The 22,765-nt window shown below is 41.2% G+C and overlaps 1 protein-coding gene across 1 annotated transcript; it reads left to right on the forward strand.

Moving 5' to 3' along the window:
* Positions 1-10,343: 10,343 nt before the first annotated feature.
* LOC142082756 (alpha-1-antitrypsin-like) lies at positions 10,344-18,814 on the forward strand. Its single transcript, XM_075151178.1, has 5 exons — positions 10,344-10,382; positions 11,119-11,808; positions 12,300-12,570; positions 13,311-13,458; positions 14,199-18,814. The coding sequence occupies exons 2-5, from the start codon at positions 11,136-11,138 to the stop codon at positions 14,403-14,405; spliced, it is 1,299 nt and encodes a 432-aa protein (XP_075007279.1). The 5' UTR covers positions 10,344-10,382; positions 11,119-11,135; the 3' UTR covers positions 14,406-18,814.
* Positions 18,815-22,765: the final 3,951 nt, after the last annotated feature.

Raw genomic sequence — 22,765 nt, forward strand, 5'->3', positions numbered from 1 at the left:
ATAGGTACAGCCTGTACACCGAAGTGTCTTGTGGAGGCATTTTAATGTAAGCCATTGATGGAAACGGGATTGTGCTAACCTGCTGGAATGTGAGCTGCAGAGGCTAAGGGCAGCCACACAGCCTCTTCTTTTGCCTCCATTGAAACAGGGAAGAGAATTGTTGCTTAAACCATCTTGGTGACCTGTGAGGATTCTCAACATCCCAAAAGCTTACAGTGCCAAAGACTTGTTTAAGAAAAGAGATATAAGCAATGGAATCATGTCATAAACTTCATTTTATTGAATCTATTAATTCAGCTAGCTGATCTACCTTCTGCTTCTGCACTATAGCCAACAATATTAATCTATTAAATAATAACAAATGATAACTTTGCAAAGTTTAGCCCTAATGCTTTCTATCTGGCTTTGGGAGCAAAAAACTTCAAGAATGATTCCAAAATATCTACATAAGGGATTTTCTTAGTGCTTGTTTAAGGCCATGTCTGCAACAGAAAGATAAATAATGTAAGGCATCAATTTAAATTTAAATAATAATTCCAAGAATGTTCTCTGTGTAGCCACTTCATTCCAAAATGACAACTTTTATTCTCTGGTGAACTTGTCACTCTAAATGTTGTTTGCATAAGAACAGTTCCTTTACACCAAGAGAAGAAGGTCTATAGGGCAAATTCTGCTGATAAAATGTTATCATTTCAGTATACCAGATATGAGTAGTAAGATCCTTGTGAGAAGCCAAGCTTTTAGTGTGATGTTGCTACACTGCTTTCTGGAGGTAGAACTGCAAGTATGGAGCTTCAAGTTCTGGGGATTGTAGGAAAAGGAGCCCTGTGCCACCATCTTCTGGTAAAATCAAGGAATGGACATGACAAATTCTGTCTCATTTTGAAACCAGAAAGAAAAGAAGCTTTCTGGCTTGCTGTTGCTGTGTCAGGGGAGATTTTGATTTTCTTGTTATGTTTTAGCTGCAGGATTGGTGAAATGCTGTACCTGAACTGACTTCTGCCACTCAGGAGTAAGGGGCTGGTATTATGGTAGTTAGTTCACGTACAGATCAGCTCAGTAGTGGGGAAGGAGACAAATTAAATATTAGAAATTATTAGGGAAAAAAAAGAGAGCGAATCAGACAGGAACATCGTGCCACTGTGTAAATCTCTGGATCATCCACACCTGGATTAGAGCATGTAGGTCTGGTCCTGTAATAACAAAAAGGATAAATAAGAACTGGAAAATATTTAGAAAAGGGTAGTAAGGTTAATCGAAGGTCTGGAACAGCTCCTGTTTGAGGTGAGAGATCTTCAGCCTGGAAAAGTGACAACTTAGACAGCATAAAGAAGGCAAATATTATTTGTGGCACAGATTGGGTTAAGGGAGACTGAATGTTTACCATCCTTCTAATGCTAAAGCTACAGACCATCACCTGAAGCATGTAGAAGCCAGTTTCAAAGCCAATAAAAGGAGGCAGTTCTGCACACAGAAGATCCTGCAACCCCAAAGGTGTACCAGCCCAGTACTTGTTCCTCATGCATCTCCTCCTGGTGCTCCCCTGCATGACAGACCTGGGTGAGAGCACTTTCTGGGAAGAGTGTTCAGCCCCCACCCAAGGAGACTGAATAAAAGTTCTTGAGCTCTCGACCATCTCTTGCACTGTCTACATCAGGCTTTTGTTATTGAGGGAAGATGTGAGCTAATATAATAGGAAAGGTCAGAAAAGACCTGTGTTTACCCAGGTGTGATGGACAGACTCCCTATTACGGGCTGCAGAAAACAATGTGTTGAGTCTTTCTCCCATTGCATAGGCACTGGCCCGAGATAAATCTAACGTATCAACAGGTGCCTTCTATCTTAGAAACATATTTTTGCATGGGCAAAGTGGATGCTTAATGCTATCTATCCATAACTGTAGCTTTTGTACTGAGTGTAAAGCAGTGGAAACTTCAGTCAGCTGCATTTCTTTGGTAAGCAAACCACTTTCAGTCCAAAACATACAATGAACTGTAGGTCAAAGATGCATAATTTCATCACTTTCCAATTCTGTAATTCACTGTCCACACTTGGAAAAACCTTTCCAAAGTGCTTCTGCAGGACTCTAGTTTAAGGCTCAAAGTCTCTCACTTAGAATCAGACAATAATTTAAGTTTGAAGGACTGCTGGGCTGCTCTGCTCCAGATTGATTACATATGGAGGTATAGCCTGTCTGCTTTACCAAGGTGGATTCTAGATCGCAATGTTTCCCAGTCACTACTAATTCATCTCAGCAAATGTCTTTTATATCCCATAGGCTTGCTGGATTTGCTAACTGAATATTCGCTCATACCAATTTTATCACAGTTCTTCAGTAGGTTTTATCAGGTAACTAGAGTAAAGCTTAGCTTCTTGAGCGTTATGCTTTTAGAAATTGATTTTTAAAGTTCTCTCCTCCAATGATACCTATTAATGAATGACACAAAATCTCAGCTGAAATATATGGTGATCTGGAACATCCAGTCTGGTTATAAAATGTTATAAAACAGTTTTATCATTTACCAAATCTACTTTTCATCCATCTTGTACTGCTAAATCACTCCACCAGGTGTTGGAATGTCTACAAGCTCTTCCTGGAGAGGACATAAAAGAAAAGCTAATGATGATAAAAATGGAGATACATCATTATTAAAAGGTAATATATAATAAATTGGGTTTTTTGCATAAGTAAATGTAAGGATGATGAAAATATTCATGATAACTAGTGAGAAATGGAGTCACATGAACTGTGAAAACTGAGAAAGTGTGGCTCATATAACCTCAAACGCAAAGAAACTAAAACAACCAGCTTGGTTTCCAAAGGCAACAACATCAAATTTTCATGTTTGTAGCCACTTGCCTTCTCTTGACTACCCTCCATAACACTGCAGCTTATTGACAAATTTCAGTCAGGCTTAACAGAGAGGTAGGAGATTGAAAAACCATTATGCTACTCTCTGAAAATCAGTGAAATGCAAGTTTGTGCCTGCTGTGGGGAAGACAGGCAGGACTCAGCTGCTTTAAATTCTGCTGGTCACAGCAGGTAATGAGTGCATGGCAGGGAGCCCAGCCCCAGCCCCAGCCCCAGCCCCAGCCCCAGCCCCAGCCCCAGCCCTGCTCTCCTGCCTGGTAGGAGTCGACCTGGAGGCTGTGGAGTAAAGCTGTAGTTATTGTGGTGAGGAAAGCCATAAATCCTTAGTAAACTAGGCTTTATTATCTCCACTGCTTACAGAACAGTTTGTTAAATATTCTGCTTTGTCTTGGCTCTAGCAGAGTGTAGTGAGTGTCACCATGTTTCCTCTGAGTCAGTTTTAGGTTCTTTTTCTTTTTTCTAGGAGTGCAGTTTGGAAAAAAAAAGTTCATGAACGTTTGTACTATGAAAATTTCATGTGTGATGTGAATCAATACCATGCATTGACATTGTGCTCTTAATCTGCATTAGACTAGAACAGAGGGATAGGCTCAGATTTTTAATCTCATTAATTTCTTCAGGCCAGTATATTAGTTGGACACTACTGAAGTTGATGACAGGATAGTTTGCCTATAGAGGTGCTAGATACTAAACCATCATAATATTTCAAGACCAGGTAAAGACAGTAGTTTCTACCTCACCACAGCTTGCTGGAAGGAGATTACATCTAACTAAAAATAAAATAATAAAATAGTGATAACTACTGGCATATTCTCTTCTGATGACAGATTCTCTGAAAGAGTTAATGTCTCTCAGCCTGCGTATTGTCAGCCTAATCAATACAGTATTGATATACAATACAATAATCAGCCTGATTTCATTACCTGACTTTTAATATACTATGGGTTTTTTCCTTTCATTTACCCTTGTCCTGGTTTCGGCTGGGATAGGGTTAAATTTCTTCCTAGTGCTGTGTTTTGGATTTAGTATGAGGAGAAGGTTGATAACACACCGATGTTTTCAGTTGTTGCTAAGTGCCCTCCTAGTCCAAGGACAGCTCCCGTGCCTACTGACTGAGCTAGGTACACAAGATGGGAGGGAACATAATCAGGACAGCCAGCCCAGCTGGCTAATGGGGTATTCCATACCATGTGACATCATGCTCAGTATATGAAGGGTAGGCGTGATCCAGGAAGTACCGATCGTTACTTGGTTATCGGTCAGCGCGGGTGGTGAGCAATTGCATTGTGCATCACTCATTTTGTATATTCTATCATTATTTATTATCATTATTTTCTCTTTTCTGTTCTATTAAACTGTCTTTATCTCAACCCACGAGTTTTTCTCACTCTTACCCTTCTGATTCTCTCCCCGTCCCACTGGGGGGGCGGGGGGAGTGAGTGAGCGGCTGCGTGGTATTTGCCTGCCTGCCAGGTTAAACCACGAGAGTCCTTAACAGTGGTTTTCAGATTTTTTAACAAAATCTTGGTGAACAAACTCAAAATATTTTTACATCACTTCATATCAGGAGGGAAAAAAATCTCATGTTTACTAGCTTTTAGCAAAAATTGGTTTAAAACATTGTGGGAATTTCTGCATATAAAATCCAGTAAATGTGCAATTATTCAAAGCTCTTAAAAAAGTTTTTTGAAGTTGTTGTTATGTTATCGAAACATCACAATTAATTTGAGATAGCATTTCTTCAGTTTCTTTTCAATTCAAATCATAATGCATTAATTATTGCCACAGGTTCTGATTTAGCAAAGGTAATGATTATCTTTAGCGGAACTACTCACACACTACTCATGACTGGAATTAATAACACTTGCACATCTTGTGCAATCAGGTATCACATTCAAAAACAATTCCTAAGGCCTTTGTTTCTTCTTCTACTTGAATTGTTCTTGGAGAGAAACCTCAATTATCTACATGTCTCACATAAGTAATTTTTATATTTTATTTTATTTTTAAGCAGAAGATCCTCAGAAGGAAGTCTGGGAATTGCCTTTCCCTTCACTTTCTCGTCAGCCTCTTGCAGCCTGAAGATGAGCTATTCCTCTGCCAAGTAGGCGATTTGGGTCTGATTATCTCAGGTTTGTAAGACTTGCAGGTCTTGTACCCAGATCAAGTGATCAAGTGCTCCAGTCACTAGATTAGTAAGCAAAATATTGGTACTGCTGAGTTAAAAAAGAAAATGGTGTGCCCTGCCCTGTTTTGCTGCTTGACTATGTAGCCGTATGAGACAACCACAGGACAAGAGCCTGGGTTTGAAATTGAGGGGAAAAAAGTGCAGTTCCCTTTCCAGTATTGCCTTCAGACTTCTAAATGCAGCTCCCCACCAGGGTGCTCCCATTCAGAGGTGTTGAACGCCTCATGTGGGGCATTTCAACATTAATGTAGCTTGGGGGTCCTGCTCAGGAGCCAGATGCTTGGGAGCTGGCAGAGAGGGATGTGTGTGTTGACCTGGCCACCGCTCTTCGCTATGTATTACTGTAGTTCTCCCTCCTGGCATAGGCTTTCATCTATACTAATGCTCTTTTCCGAGAAGATGGTGACATTCTTCACTAATACAGTCAAAAAAAAATTAGTATCTTAATCATTTACACTGTATTCCTTTTTGTTTTGTATTTGATAAGAACATCTGCCAGATGACATTCTCCTGCGTGTGGTTCAGCAGTAACAAAGCAAACATGCGAGCAGGCCACATCCACATGACAAAATCCTTTTGGATTACAATACATCTTGTGTTCACTTTTCCTCAACTTTTATATTTAAGATTCAATTATCAAGATTTGTACATGAAGAATTACTTTCTTGAAGACAGATGAAGCAAAACCTGCATGAAGGAATAAGCACATCTGGGTTCCCTGATGGAGAAATACGAGTTAAAATGGTGGGTAGAGTTAATGGAAAATGAGAAGCATCTTCTAGGTTAGTCCTTGTGCTGGTTTTGGCTGGGGTAGAGTTAATTTTCTTCGCAGTAGCAAGTATGGGGCTATGTTTTGCATTTGTGCTGAAAACAGTGTTGATAACACAGGGATGTTTTCGTTACTGCTGAGCAGTGCTTACACAGAGTCAAGGCCTTCTCTGCTTCTCACCCCACCCCACCAGTGAGGAGGCTGGGGGGGCACAAGGAGTTGGGAGGGGACACAGCCGGGACAGCTGACCCCAACTGACCAAAGGGATATTCCATACCATGTGATGTCACGCTCAGCATATAAAGCTGGGGGAAGAAGAAGGAGGGGGGACGTTCAGAGTGATGGCGTTTGTCTTCCCGAGTAACCGTTACACGTGATGGAGCCCTGCTTTCCTGGAGATGGCTGAACACCTGCCTGCCGATGGGAAGGAGTGAATGAATTCCTTGTTTTTCTTTGCTTGTGTGCACAGCTTTTGCTTTACTTATTAAACTGTCTTTATCTCAACCCACGAGTCTTCTCACTTTTACTCTTCTGATTCTCTCCCCCATCCCACCAGGGCAGAGTGAGTGAGAGGCTGTGTGGGGCTTATTTGCTGGCTGGAGTTAAACCGCGACAGTCCTTTAGGAGAACTTATTGTTAACATGACCATGTTAGTGTCATTCTAGGAGAATGAATATGAGTTGTCAGTATTAAAAACCCTAAGTGAACATTGCTGAGAAAGTATGCTCTGTTTTTCCAGCACATTAAAATTTTTAATTAGTGGGGGATTTTTTTTTTTTAATTCTCTCTCTCTAATATCTTGGCAAGGTAGAAAATTATATAACAAAAGGAAATAAATGTAAAGCTTTAAAAGCAAGATACCCCAAAAAACAGAAAAGAATAAGCGTTGGCTGTCTTGCAGGGTAAGGAAGGAATTATGTGCATTTTCGTTTATATATCTAGCTTTTTGGCATAGTGGAACCCGGAAAAGGAAGTCCTCAGGATGGATTAACTACTTGCTGGGCAACATAGCATCAATATCCCCTGATGTAGTCAAGCTGTAAATCATAGTCCCACGATGCTCTCCAAGCTATAGACCACAATAAATGTGTTTTTGCTACTGCAAGCAACTTAAACATTTCCTGCTTTATGTGGTTTTAGATAGCATCAGAAGGTAGCTTGAAACAAACCCAACTTCCAGAATATCTGAGGCTGATAAATATACCTTTGGTTAGAAAGTGAAGAAAATAACGAGGAATAATGAGCAAAGTAGAAAGAACTCAGAGAGGTTATGTATATCTATAGTTTTCTTTAAAGGTAAGACATACTACAGCATTTCATTGCAACTGTGAGGTTCTGAGGGTACAGACTGAGACTGAGGGTACAAAACTGTCTGTTATATCCCAAAGAAGGACATTAGCAGAGTATTGTGGTTGCAAGGCCAAATGTTCAGTCTTTAGGAAATACCAGAATTAATACTGTCCAGCCTTGATGTAATAAAAATGGCTGTAATAATGGGAATAGGCATGACATGTTTTGCTGGTGACTTAACGACGCAGCTGTAGAGACACTCGGAAGTCCTGGTTTCTTGTCTCACTCTGGGACTGGATGTATTCTAATGGCTCCTGTGTTTCTCTCCTATACTTACACCTGCCCTCTCTTTCCTCCTCATTGCTTTCTCCAGAAAATTACCCACCAGCTCTCATCTCTGCCTTCCTTTCCTCCACTCCGTAAGATGGTGGCTTAATCCTCAGATCTGCAACCATTTCTTCCCTGAAGCTTTGTTTATGGCAGGGGAGCATTTCCAGCAGGCCCCTTGGGTGGTCTGTCCATATATGATATTCAACCCTGAATTCCATCCAGTGATGCCAGCATGTGATCTTTAACATTGGCTGACAGGTGAGTTGGCAGCCTGTTTTGTGTGCTGCCAGGGTCCTTTTCAGTTACATATGATACAGAAGAGTAACCTGAGGAAACAAGGCATTCACTGGCCACATGTCTCTCTTTGCAGTCAGTCTGTGGAACCATTCAATGTAAGTGTTTTTTCATAGTGGTGATGGTTTTGTTACACATTTTTTAAAAAGCCAGGAGAAAACCTTCCTCTGAGAGGCTTTTTTATGGAGGAAATACAGAAAGGCACCTTCGCTACCTTGAATCATAGAATCATAGAATCATTTAGGTTGGAAAAGACCTCTAAGATCATCAAGTCCAACCGTCAACCCGACACCACCATGCCCACTAAATCATGTCCCTAAGCGCCACATCTACACATCCTTTAAATTCTTCCAGGGATGGTGACTCAACCACTTCCCTGGGCAGCCTGTTCCAAGGCCTGACCACTCTTTCAGTAAAGAAATTTTTCCTGATGTCCAATCTAAACCTCCCTTGGTGCAACTTGAGGCCATTTCCTCTCGTCCTATCACTTGTTACTTGGGAGAAGAGACCAACACCCACCTCGCTACAACCTCCTTTCAGGTCCAACCCCCACAACAGGGACTGTGGCTACTCCAACCCCCACAACAGAGAACCAACCTGTGCCGGTATCAGTCGCCCCTATACATAAGAAGAAATACACAAGAAAATCAGCTCGTTTAGTAAGGGATGAAGATGAACCAGGGCCATCATGAGAACAGGAGGAGGAAGAGGCAGAACCCATAATTGAGATGGTAACCACCTGATCCCTATCTCTGGGTGAGCTGAGAGATATGAGAAAAGATTTCAGTCATCGTCCAGGCGAGCACATTGTCACCTGGCTGCCCCGATGCTGGGATAACGGGGCCAGTAGCCAGGAACTAGAGGGTAGGGAAGCCAAGCAGCTGGAATCCCTTTCTAGGGAAGGAGACGCTGGCAAAACGATTGGAAAAGGGGCACAAGTCCTCAGCCTCTGGAGGCGACTGCTGTCAGGCGTGAAGGAAAGGTATCTGTTCAAGGAAGACGTTGTATGTCACCCAGATTAATGAAGAATGAACATCACTGAAACCAAGCAAAGTGCAGTGGTGGTGGAACCAGAACTGGCTCCAGCATGCAACAATCCAACACCACACACCATCTCTCCTGCCCTGAAAGACTGTTATGACAGATGGACCCCAAAGTCATGGACTAAATTAACTCAATGAACATTTTAGAGGGATAGCCCATAGACTAAGGGAATGATATCTGTATGTATATATCAAAAGACAGGAAAAGTGGTGGTGATTAATTGGAATGTACTGGGAAAAGTGAGACCTGGGCATGATGTAGATGATATAGAGTAAGGGGTAGATGCTGTCCTGTTTTCAGCTGGGATAGTGTTATTTTCTTCCTAGTAGCTGGCACAGTGCTGTGTTTTGGGTTTAGTATGAGAATAATGTTGATAACACACTGATGTTTTAGTTGTTGCTAAGTAGTGCTTACAGTCAAGGACTTTTCAGCTTCCCATGCTCTGCCAGGTGCACAAGAAGCTGGGAGGGAGCACAGCCAGGACAGCTGACCCAAATTGGCCAAAGGGCTATTCCATACCATATGACGTCATGCTCAGTATATAAGCTGGGGGGAGTTGGCCACAGGGCAACGATTGCTGCTCAGGGACTGGGCATCGGTCGGTGAGTGGTGGGCAATTGCATTGTGCATCACTTGCTTTGTATATTCTTTTATTATTATTGTTATTATTATTATTACTACTACTACTACTATTTTTACTTTATTTTATTTTGATTATTAAACTGTTCTTATCTCAACCCACGAGTTTTCTCACTTTTAGTCTCCCGATTCTCTCTCCTGGCCCACTGGAGTGGGGGAGTGAGCGAGCAGCTGCGTAGTGTTTAGTTGCTGACTAGGGTTAAACCACAATAACCAACTCCCCAAATACCCAGTCACAGACAATGACCAACAGCAATGAGTGAACAGCTGTATTGACTGGAAATGCCTCACTAGGGTGGTAATGTCACATGTTATTCTCGAAAGAAATTTAGAGACTGTTCACCAATCACATCAGCTCCACTTAGGAAAAGACCCAAAACCATTAAACGTGATGTCAAAGGTTGTGGCTGAGGTATACAGTAAGGCAGAAGGGCTTTCTAAATCTGAAGGTGGCTTACCCTGTTTTGAAATTGTGACAGAGAGGTTATGACTCTGGCAGTGTCCCTGTTCCATTTATCGGTCCCCCAGGACCAAGCTAAGAGGGACGGTCTGGCAGGGAGGCTGGGCTGCCTGATGAGCTGTGCTGGCAGCTTCGTCCCCCACAGCCAGACCCAGGCAAGGGGTGGCCTTCATGTGAAGTCACAGTGTTCAGCTCCAGCCACGAAGGGTATGGCTCTCCTGCCAGGCACACACAGCAGTAGGTTTCTCGTGTCAATCCACAAACACGGAAGCAGCAGTCCCTGCTCCTCTCCCTCTCGTCCACAGCCCCACCACCCAGCACCCACCACCCACCACCCAGCAAGTCATTGCTGCTTGCTCTGCATCCACACTGGCAATTTTTATTTGAACTAATTAATGATTAACGGGGGTGCTCTGCTTAATTCTGTTCAATGGTACTGAAGAGAAGAAGGAGCAGACAAGACCAGATGTACGCAGCAAGACCCTTTTGTAGCACTGTAAGTACCCTTTAATTTTCCCTTGGATCATTTGGATGTTTCATTTTGGGGAATTATGTTGTTGTCTGGGAATGGTGCCTTTTTACATGTAAACAAAGGGATATACCTGTTATGCAAAAAATCAAAGCATGCCAAAAGCCAGCAGGAACTGGCTGCTAGTGAAGAAGATACTTCACATAATTAAGTAAAAATTTGTTTTGGAAACAATAGAGATGCCTATAGACTTTGCTACCACAATGATCCAATATTTTATCTTTGAAGAAACTGTAAAAGTATTTTGTAATTTTGGTCCTAGACAGTATGATCTGTGTTTATATCACATTTTTGTTTAACATAGATTTAATTCTCTAATTATTTGATGAATTGAGGAAGACTAACAGGGCTGCAGTAGCCATCCTGCAGTACTGAGTACAAAACCAACTTCTACCAGTTACACTGGGGAAAAGGTCATAAGCTTCCAGTTATTTTCAAATTTAAAAACAATCAGTCCTACCCTATTTTTTAAGTTAATATGATCAAAATTGCCTCTTTTGAGAGAGTACTTGGTTATACAAACAGTGTATCAGGAGGCATATTCTTTCTTGGGATCACTGGCATGCATCAGGAATGTGAAATATCCAAGCGTGGGATTTTGGAGAGCAGGTGTGTTCCGAGAGCCTCATTTTGCTTGGCTGGAGCACACAGCATGAAGAAATTAATTTCCTTGCCATGTTTTGTATGTCTGTCTCTTTTCCAGAAACAGTTAAAAGGAAAATGAAGCCCACCTTCTCCTTGTGTTTATTGCTGGCTGGTTTGTATACTGTTGCCCAGTGTCACCAGCATCCTCGTTACCGCAATAAGCAGGGTGATCCTAAAGGGACATATTACCCAGGACGCAGTTCTCACGGGGAAGGACTTTATCCAGTTAAGAACAAAACCTTTGTCAAACTAGTTCCCAGCAATGCTGACTTTGCATTTTCTTTTTACAAGCTGGTCGCATCCGAAGCAACTGATCAAAATATTTTCTTTTCACCCATAAGCATCTCTGCTTCCTTTGCAATGCTGGCACTCGGTGCCAGGTCAGCGACACTGACACAGATTCTGGAAGGGCTTGCCTTTAACCTGAAAAAGACTCAGGAGCAGGAAATACATGAAGGTTTTTGCCAACTCCTCCACATGCTGAACCGTTCAGACAGTGAGCTCCAGCTGAGCCTGGGCAATGCCCTTTTTATAGAAGAGACGCTAAAACCACTACAGAAGTTCTTGGATGATGTCAAAAGCTTTTATGAATCTGAAGTCTTTTCTACTGACTTTAACAACTCCTCTGGTGCTGAGAATCAGATCAACAGTTATATTGAGGAAAAGACGAATGGGAAAATTGTTAAACTAGTGAAAAACCTTGATCCTCTCACTGCAATAGTTCTTGTTAACTATGTCTTCTTTAAAGGTAAGAAATATCAAAGGGTGCGAAGGTTGTAACTTAGATGCTTATTGCTTATTAGAGGGAATGAAAACCTAACAGAAAGAAACTGTAGTTCAAATATTTTAAATGGAGGAAACCATGTTCAGTATCTGGAAAATATTCCTATAAAACCATGTATATTTGTTGTCAGTATAAATGTTTGTGTCCTCACCTGGTTGAGTAAAAGACTGAATTTTTTTAACAAATATCTTTGTTGAGTTTGGTAAATTCTTTAATGTGATGACAGACTCATGCTGTAGTGAAAGGTGACGTTTTCAGTATTAACTGTCTTTAATTGTCTTCAAGCACTTGAAAAAAAAAAAAGAAGAGCTGCAATGCTGTAACATCTGAGGGTGCAGTAACTTGAAAAAGATACTTGTTCTAATCAAAGGAAGGCTGTGGGACTAGATCCTGTTTTATTCACCATGACCATTCCTCTTTGTATTCCACTGAATTATTTTTCTTTTTGTCATAAGCCCATTGGGAGAAACCCTTCAGTACTTCATATACAAAACAGGAGGATTTTTTTGTGGATCAGAAAACATCTGTAAAAGTTGACATGATGTATCGAAAGGGTTACTACAGAAATTACTTCGATGAAGAGCTGTCCTGTTGGCTGGTTCAGATACCTTACAATGGAAATGCTGCGGCATTATTTGTTTTGCCTGATGAAGGGAAGATGAAGCAGGTGGAAGATGCTCTCTTGAAAAAGACTGTGTCTAAATGGGAAAAGTTCCTCCAAGACAGGTAAGTGTTTTTTCTACGGTGAGAGGTGACCATGTTATAGATTAGTAGTTTATCTCACCAAGACAAAACATTAAAGGCCAGGTTATTTTATTGAACTCCATACACTTAATGGTCCCTCTCCATGCAGGACTTCCCTTTTCTTAGTTGGAAAATGAAAAAGAGCTGTGGGTAGTGAATAAATAGGGCATTGAACTTGGGATCCATCTTAGGTTAAGTTCCTGGCTCAACCACAAGTTGCTTAGCACCATGATGAAGTTAACTGACCTTTGTTTCATATGGGCATTGTGAAACTGCAATGGAGTAGTTATTTCTGAGGTATTGGGTGTTAGGGTGTTGAGAGCATTGTATGTAAAAGCAGAAATTTTATTCATTCATCTTACTGCAGCTATTTCTGTGGTGGCCCAGGCCCTGTTGTATATTTGAACAGCCTTAGGGCAGCTAGCTATGATCTTCTGAAAAAAACCTGCTACCCAGCAGTAGTAGTTCTGTTTGTCACAGCGTTGGTGTAGTTGTGTCTTCCACCCCACTCTTTGAACCCCACTGTGGAGGCAGAGGATAACATGGGCTCATTCTGCTCCAACCCTCCACGTTAGATAGCTAGCCTGGTCAGAAGTGCTATCTGAACCCTGAGAGCAGACTTTTAACATTTAGAAAAATAAGTGTGAAGTGTCATTATACTGAAGCCACTGAGGAGTGTTACCTAGACAACAATTTGTCCCTATTTGTGTTATTTGTTACAGAAAAATACACCTGCACATTCCAAAATTTTCTATTTCTGGTACCTATGATGTGAAAAGGATAGTCAAACAAGTGGGTATGATTGATCTGTTCACTGAACAAGCTGATCTGTCAGGGATTACTGAGGAGCCTGGACTGATGGTTTCGAAAGTAAGTCAGCACATGAAACACAGCGACCACAGGATTTGTCTGTTCCCAGGAACCTGACATAAATATCCCATGAAAAGCTTATCCCAGTTTCTCTCAAGCATCACTCAATCATCAACAGCTGCCAGTCTGGAGGCAAAGCAAGCCCTGTCTTTCCTAAACCTGAAGCCAAACATGCTTACAAGGGGTTATGCATACATGGTTGAGGAAGGATGAGGAAGACGACATACATACAATTAAATGTTCTTTTGGCTACCAAACAAAATTATCTAAAGGTAACACATTAGCTTTGGTAAAATTTCCTCTAATTTTGCCTACAGAGGGCAAAAGGCTGTTATTCCTGCCCTTCTAGTGCTCTCAAAAATTTATTTTTTTCCGCTAGATGATAGGGTAATTTCACAATAATACATGAAGCTGCCAAAGGCAAAACTAAGTCTGGGCTAAATTACCAGGTTTCTTTGCTTCCAGAGTTTCTTGCCATCAGTCATCTTGAGTGCTCTTTGGCTGTCTGCTGTTTGAGGGTTACTCTCTGCACACGCAGTGAAGGAGGCTAGCAGGAGTGGTCTGATGGCTGATTGTGCTGCGTTGGGAAGCGGAGCGGCTGGTGATGACTTTCCCAGAGGTTGGCGCTGCTGGGTCTTGCCCCAGGCAGGGCTCTCTTTGGCAAGAGCGAGGAGGGTGGCAGGCTGCTCTCTTCTTGCTGGGTTGTCAGCTGCAGGTTGTTTTGCTTTGTGTCCTTGCAGGTGATCCACAGAGCAGTGCTAAATGTTCATGAGAATGGCACTGAAGCAGCGGGGGCCACGGTGAAGGAGGTTACCTGGAGATCTGGTGATTTTCCTCGTCCACCTCGAGTCAGATTCAACAGGCCTTTTCTCCTGGTGATTCTGGATAAATACACTCGCACCGTCCTCTTCATAGGAAAAATCGTAAACCCTCTGAAAAATAACTGATTGACTAGAGGACATGCACTTATGCACATTGCTCGCTAAATTCCTGTGATCCAGCAAAAAATTTATGTGTACATACCACTACATACTAGTGTTCATCTTTCAAGCATTATCCTTACATACATTATCAATCCCTTAAAACACAAACCCTATTTTTTCTTGTCCAAAAGTCATTGGTATTTCCCCCCAGTCTGCAGCTGGGCATAGCTTGTAGCGTTGAGGAAATAGAAGTCACTTTTCACTGGTTTTGTAAGAAGCCCTTCCTGACATGCTCCCGTGGGGTATTTGAGATGGTTTAAAGTCTCCGGATGATGTAGTTATTGCTGTACACTCATGGTGTGTGTACAGGAGAGCAGGAGAAGGGAAATGGGGAAAAGGAGGTGGGAGGTATAAGTCCCATCTGTTTTATCCACTAACCTTTGATGACTAATCTTAAATGCAGATTCTCTTAATATTGGAGTGAATTTCCATTAATTTCTTTGGTTTTTAACAAAGAATGGCGTGAAGCTGCAGAATCAGCGATTGGGACACTGGAGGACACAGCAATGTAAAGGGTTGATGAGTGCAGCTGTTTTAGCTTGCCTCCCTCTGTCTCCTCCTCAGTGGAAGCCCTCCTCACGAAGACAAGAAGGGTGTTTTTGCTTTACAAATAATGTTTGTTCTACTAAGAAAGGAAGCCATACCAGCAAAAAGACTTTCTGTTTTACCTTGCTAATATAGCTATTATTGCCAGTGCCCTGAGATAAAAGTATGGTGGAGCAGTCCATGACATAACATCAGTTTCCTTTTTATGGATTTGTTATCACTGCCATTTCTCTTTTTTCCTACTGATGCCACCTTCACTACAACACTTCCCAGCTAGACTTGTCAGACTGTGGTAGAAAAGAGAAGGAATGAAAACTTATAACACCAGAGAGTTTGTATTTCCTCAGTAGGAACAGCAGAGTTTTCCTGGGGACTGTTAACTATCGTAGACACACATACAAAATGCAGGTAATATTTGAGAAGTCACCTTTTTAAATATTAACAGTGGATTACTGTTATAGAGTAAAAACATACTGTGACTTGACATTTGTACCTTTTCACTTAAGGTTTCTTGAGTCTAACTTATTGTTACTGTGTTGTTTTATAGTAACTCAACTGATAGGATTTTAACATACCAGCTATACTAGATAGTTGTACGGTTATGAAAGGAAACAAACACAAATCAGTAAATATTTAAATTATTTTATTATTTTTTCTTTATTTTTTTAAACCAACATCCTTAGCATGTCTTATTAAAATACAGAAAGCCAATGAAAGCACTTAAATTACAGATTGATTAAATCTTTTGCTATAGAATATCTCAAACAGGTAGGAAAAAAGTCACATATAAATGGCAACTTTTTAGACTTTAGTCTCTTAAAATGTCTGTGAAAAATATAACTCAAAAATTATGGTGACTATTTCTAAAATATAATTATCTTGATTGGTTTAGGGATCTTTATTTTCATTGACATTAAATTAATGTTATCAATATTAGTAAATTGTAGCTGTAAGTATACCAATAAGGAATATAAGAACCTTTCCATGTCTATCTGCCAGCCATGTAACATTTGACATTCACTCTCAAAGCCCTCCTCAAAATCATGTAAACCAATGACAAAAGTTTCTTACTCATAACTGTATTTAGTCTGTTCAGTATTTAGTAACAAACAGTTGGCTTCATACCTCTAAACATATAGGGACTTGGTCTTGATGTAATACAGATAAACTGATTCTACAGAAGATAATTTAAAAGTTCTTGGCAAATTTCAGGGCTAGTTCAGGACGGTATGCCAAAGTCCAGCTTTGCGATGACAAATGACTCTGTAGGTGAATACCAAGAGACTTTATGTTTGTTGTTCCTCACGGACCTCAGATCAATAGTCTCTGTCTGTTAGTAGGAAAAAAATATCTAAACAATATTTTCCAATCAGATCTTACTTTGAGAGGTAACCCTGTTGCTTAACTTATTTGAAAGTGGGTGGAGAAAAATCAAGCTGAATTAAGAAATGGATAACCAAAAAATATCAAGAAACTAGGTTGGTAGGGGATCATCTTCAAATGGGAGTAGGGACCATATACATGGGTCTTGCCTTAGTTTTCTTTGTATTTTGAGAAAAGTCAGGGAATGTCCCTCACTGGAAATGTGCAGCAGACAGCAAATTTGTGTGGTACCTAATGAGTACAGAAGGATTGCACATACCCCCCAAAACTGTCAGCCTTAAGGTTGTCACAAATCCAGTGCAGTCATGGTTTGTTCAGCACAGTGTTTCTCCTTTCAACCTGTTGGTTTTTTGCTTCTTTTTTCCTGGATTTTTTTTCTTGGTTTGATTTGCTGACTGTAAATTTCATGAACAAGAAGCCTCAGTGCAACAGGGGAAGGACTTTTCTCCAGCTAGTCAAGAGTTTCTGCTGCTGTGTGCAAGTACTGTGGTGTGCCACTTCAATGCAGTGACGTTGATGGAAGATGGAGCTGACCTGATGCATCACCTGAGGGACAAAGTACAAAGGACATCTTCTAACCCGGCCTGCACTGAAGCCTACACACAAATCCGATGTGGGAGTGCAAGCAACCATGCGTGTGCAGCAGCTCCAGCCTCAGCACTGCCTGTGTGGACGCTAAGAGAAATCTGTGATGGAATGACTGAAAGTAGTCTTCTGTAAAGGCAGTTTTAGGTTAACAGCCATAGAAGAAGAATTGCCAGCACAACAGAAGCTTTGGAACAGCACACACTGAGCAGCTCTCTGAAATAAGGTGAAAAGGAAAACAAGCATTGTGGGAATAGCAGTAAACTGTGTATTTGTTGTCATAACTAGGAAGGAGTTATCTACAGAAGTGAAACAAAGTTTAAAAGCATAAATAAGGAGCTCAGAAACCAGGATTAATCCATGGCGGAGGTAGATTTAACCTTTACCTACAAACTACGTGAAGTTCAAAAGACATTGGAAGAAATCTAGCAGCAATTTTGAGTAGTGCTAAAGATCAGGAAAGAAGAAACAAGCAAGAAGAAGCAAAGTGGGGGCAGAAAAGGAAATAACATGCTTGAAGTAAATCAAGGAAAATAACATATTTCAAACACCCAGTGGTTAGCATCAATGCGCAGGTCTGTTGTTGTTCCCAGTGCTGTGCAGCAGCTGCTAGGAAGAAACTAAAGGCACATAACATAAGCAACAGCCTTAAAGGTCATGGGCTGAAAAGCAAATTACATATTGTGCTGGAAAGACCTACTAATGCTCTGTTAAACCTAAGCACAAATAAGAACCCATATTTTAACAATGGTAGAAGGCACAGGCTGCTAAATGAGAAAAATTCCTGACAAAGCTGAGGCACATAGTTCTGATGCCAGTATATCCTCATCAAGCAGGAGATACCATAGAATCATACCATAATTTAGGTCCTTTCCAAAGCAATCACCTTTTAATTTGTTTTCTAATATATAACAACTTTCTAATATATAACAGTCACATCTTGTTAGTATTGTCTTGATACTGAATAACCTATTATGTTCTTGTACTGTATGATACTGTTCTTTCTGCATGTCACTCTTAGGACATAAGGACAAAGAAAAATTTTGGCAACGTTTATTAAGTTCTGGTGGGGATTGACCCCATGATACTTCAGGGATGGTGGAGTCTCCCCTTAACGACAGCATGCCTTTGCTGGTGCTCATTACTGATCAGTGCACCCACATCATTATCTTAATGGCAAAATAGTTATCCCTGCAGGAAAACAGAGCCATTCATGTCACAGACCCGTCACTTGGGGGTCTCCGATTTCTCAAAATCAGATGTCATGTATTTCATTATGTATTCAGAAAGTGTAGCAATTGTTACACAATTAGTAATTAACAGATATTCCTGGGCAATACTATGTGAATTTCTCATCTCTCAAAGAACTTGGTGATTATTCAGTGCTGAAAACCTGGCTTCTATTGCCACCAGACACTTGGCAGCTATGAAGGTGCTGTGGCCGAGATCCACACAGCCAGCATCCATCAACTGCTAATCACAGTAACACCTAAGCTCAGGAAGCCCTTGTGAGAGATGTATTGCTCAAGGCAGTGCTCTCGTGCAGCCTTCACAGAGCCTTGGTATCCCCAAATACCACATGCATACCCCTGGCATATGTCAGATGGAGTTACCAGCATAATCAGCTATGTGAGGTACAGTTGGGGCTCAGAATGGGGGGTCTGAAGGCATCAACAGTTTCATTGTTGTAATGGATCTAGAAAACGTTTTCTGGAATGGAGTGTATTTAATTGTACCACTGGCTGCTAAAAGACTGCAAAAACCAGACCAAAACAAATGAATGCATTTCACACAAACATTTCCAAGCCTTTTTAATGGAAAGCCATAATGTTAACTCAGTAATTCTGCTATATATTAGATTCCTGGCTTATGCTTTGTCTTTTGGCCAGGAGAAAAAATACCTGCGGGGAAGAATGGAAGGTCTGTGGTTATCTGACTCCTGCAAAGGCTTGGCAAAGGGTTGTATTTCTCTTCTTCAAAGACAACATGGTTTGGTCATTTTTGTCTTACGTAGAGGATGATATTTCTTTCCTATTAGGAACTTATGAAGACAGTACAGTATTATGATAATTAGATGTTGATGCACACAGACAAGTCAATCACTGGAAGTACTGTTACCTTTCACTTCTTTACTTTGTGGTTTGAAACTTCCCTTCTGCGCATGGTGAAGTTTACCTGGTTCCAGGCTTTGGCTGCAGCTTTCTTCTAGATAAAGATTCACAGGATGCTTTTCCTGAGGACCAGTTTGATTTCTGAGAACTGCTTCCAGATTATGGCCTCAGAGGTTGAAGTTACAGAGCTGTCAGAACATCTCAGTAGCTCTTCCTACTTCACTTTTCCAAGAATAGACACATGCTTCAGCATCCAGAAATCTAAGATTGCCATAAACCAGAAACAATTTCATAAGTCAGAAACAATTTCAGTTGTAAACATTTCAATCTGGGGAAAAGGACTGGGAAAGAAGTAGGTTTACACTTTCCATCATGGCTCCATGCAAATGGATGGCTCCATAAGCAAAGCAGCCTCTAGCTGAGGCTTTGGCTCTCCATCCCATTCTTCATATCTCTCATTCCCTCCAGGTAGCTGACTTTGACATTTCTTATGAGATTTCTCCAGTTGAAATGGACCTGCAAGTGTTTGTTATGAGTTAATCGAAAAACATACCTCTTTGTCACAATACCTTTAAAAGCACCTAAACCACTAAATGCCTGCATTAAAAAAGAGAAAAAGGAAGAGAGCTTCCTCAGAAGCTGATTTACAGCTTCCGGGATTGTTTTTACTTTCTTATCCAGTTGCCTCATGCTGTGTGGCGTACAAGCAATAGAACAAAGAGCAGAAGAGGACATCTTGGCTAAGGGAGCACCTTGCAAGTGGTGTGAACGTGAGATAACTGTTGTATTAGAGCCTGTGTTACATGTGTTACAGTTTCTTATTTCACCTATGTAAAAGGGTGGGTTTGACAGTGGTGATAAAGGGAATCACCCCTCTGCAAAGCAAGGACCAGGAAAATAGCTGCGTTTGTGAAATGGTGAGAAAATGGTGTTCTTGGAAGTTCTGTGAAGAAACATTTTATGTCTTGAAGAGCACTGCTCTTCCCTGAAAAAAGGCAGAAGTCCATGGGGAGCAGGTGGGAGGGAGAGGGGAATTACCAAGGTTGCCAAGATGTCCACGTTGTGCTGTGAGAGGCAGAGGCACAAGCTGAGCTCCCTCCTGCAGCTGCCATGAGACAGGGAAGCAGGGAAGTGAGAGCAGCCTGGCAGTACGCTGGGGCTAATTAGCTCATCTCTCTGGGCAGGCCACCATGCAATGTAGACTTTGAGTCTTTCTAAGGCTTGACTGGAACTTAATTAGCAGATGTTAAAGCTTTTGGCATAAATAAGCCAGAAAGTGATGCCAATGGAAAGAAAATCAAAGGAAACGATTGTAGGGAAGAAGATTTAACACTGAACTTTTCACTCCATCAGTTAGATGTTGTTTAGTTACAGGGCACAGGCTCAGACCCGTGCAAGTGCAGCTGCGCTGTTGCTTCTCTGTTGCTGGGAGTCCAAAGGTTGGCTGGAGTTTGCCCTTCACACGCTGGCCACATAAGGTCCTTAAAGTTTTAAAACTTGGAAACATTCAGAATAAAGATTCTGCCCTTCTGTTAACTTTCCACTCCTGTGTCATTTTTATGTGACACTTTCATTTGCATTGTCTTTTATTTATGTAGTGCAGGGTATACATAAGGTTTTGGGTTTGAGCTTTTGACTCTAGTTTTTACATATCCTTGAGTCTTTGGGGCAGGTTTCCTGAACTTCTTTCTCCAAGGCAAGCTCATATGTAGGAGCTGGCAGCTGATGTGACACAATCACTTCTTGCTCCTTCTTCCTTATTTTGGAAGTACGTGGGGCTTTCCCTGCACCAAGCTGTGTAGCAGTTTTAGAGCACTGCAGCAAATGGAGTTTCTCTTCTGAGACATACGTTCTAACTGCCAGCAATTGCCACCTCAGAGTCTACCCAAAGGCTGCTCCCTGCCAAGCTTGATGAAGTGATGGTTACCTCTCTCTCTTTGATTTTGTAGATCTGGTACAGTGGAGTTAAACCCAGTGTTTAGTTTAGACCTGTTTGCATCCAACTCCTTCAATAAAGTCCTATGAATCATAAACAAAACTCAGAACTATTCTGAGATGACTCACTTTTTGGCCAGTTTTTGGACAGTATAATATGTGGAGGCTCCTTGAAGAAATAATCCACTTTCTGCATTAAAAAGGAATGCAGAAAAAGAGGAGGACAAAAACACAGTTTGGGTAAACACACGTAGTTTTAATTCTTGCTCCTTTAAAAAAAAAAAAACAACTTTTCTGTAGTTGTGTTGCCGTACAAACGAAAGCATCACAGATATACATCTTCATTTAATTCAGCACAGCAAAAATAAAAGAGCAAATTAGTTCAGAGGCAGTAAGAGAGGTCTGATATGTCCCATCTTTCCATTTTTAACAGTAAAGACTATGTTTATCAAGTTTCTTTTTTACTGACATTGATCCCCAAAATGTTCTTCCCATGATCCCCCAAGAAATCCAGCTCTGTTTTCTTTCTAAAGCACTCCAGTTGGATGTGACATGTGTGCTTTGGATGGAGGTGAAATTTGGGTGGGGGAAGATGATGAAAGGTCAAGAGAAGTTTAAGGGGAAAACAGCCTCTCTAAACACTTCAGTATTCATGGAGTTTGGCAACACTGAACTAACCACTGAGACCTAAGCCTTGTATCTCATTTCTGTGGGCAAAAACGAGGAATTATTTTTGGCACTCTGTGGATTTAATGGGTGTTCCAGTCTTTCTTTAGAAACTACTTCAAAAGCATTAATTAAAACCCTTTTTTGTCATTGTTTGCATGCTGGTCTTTGAGTTCAGTCATAGATCTGAACGAGCATAAGATTAACCTCTGTAACAAATATTGATGGCATTCTATGGAGAGATGGGTAGTTTTCATGATGTTTTCTTACTCAGATGTCAATTCCATTCCTCACTATCTTGTAAGTGACAGCCAACAAACAAGAAGTCCACTGTGTGATTAGGTTTCACTCCCACATACTAACTGGTCACCCCAGTGAATAGTACAGCTTGAAAGCTGTGAATTACCTAAACATCTCCTGGAAAGCAGCAATGTAGTTGAAATCTGGCTCATTTAAAGGTAGCCACCAGCAATGCTGACTTCACATTTAGGTTTTACAAGCAGGTCATGGCAGAGGAAGGTGACAAGAACATTTTATTCTCTCCTTTGAGCCTTTCTACTGCCTTTGCAATACTCTCCTTGGGGGGCAAGGCATCCATGTGGAGTTGGCTGCACAAAGACCTCACCTGACAGAGACAGAGGAGAGGAGATCCATGGAGGTTTTCTTTCAATTACTGCTAAGCAAGGTCCAGCTGAGCAAATGCAATGCCCTGACTGTAAATGACAGCCCAGAAATTTCTGGATGATGACAAAGAGATGTATGATGCTGCAGGTGGCAGAAACGGAAGAGAAGACCAATGAACAGTTTGAATGTAGAAAATTCTAATTAGGAACATATTTTTACCATGCATGGTTAAATACTGGAAGAGGTTGCCCAGAGAGGTTGTGAAATCCCCATCCTTGGAGGCATGTCCCTGATCTAAATAGGCATGTTTTGAGCAGAGGGTTGGACTAGATGACCTCTGGAGGTTCCTTCCAATCTAGATTTTGATTCTAAGATTCTGTTGCATAGGGGCAAAATCCCGTGGGGAAAACACACTGGCACACTTGTTGATTATGTTTTCTTTAAAAGTAAAATATGTTGTACAAAGGGACAGTT

This window comes from Calonectris borealis, chromosome 5 (assembly GCF_964195595.1).
Source record: "Calonectris borealis chromosome 5, bCalBor7.hap1.2, whole genome shotgun sequence".
Lineage (NCBI taxonomy): Eukaryota > Metazoa > Chordata > Aves > Procellariiformes > Procellariidae > Calonectris > Calonectris borealis.

Excerpts from the sequence above, each read along its gene's own strand:
- LOC142082756 (XM_075151178.1), top strand. The coding sequence starts at position 11,136 with ATGAAGCCCACCTTCTCCTTGTGTTTATTGCTGGCTGGTTTGTATACT. Across the intron at positions 12,571-13,310 it reads GAAAAGTTCCTCCAAGACAG|AAAAATACACCTGCACATTC; the intron begins GTAAGTGTTTTT and ends TATTTGTTACAG. Across the intron at positions 13,459-14,198 it reads CTGGACTGATGGTTTCGAAA|GTGATCCACAGAGCAGTGCT; the intron begins GTAAGTCAGCAC and ends GTGTCCTTGCAG.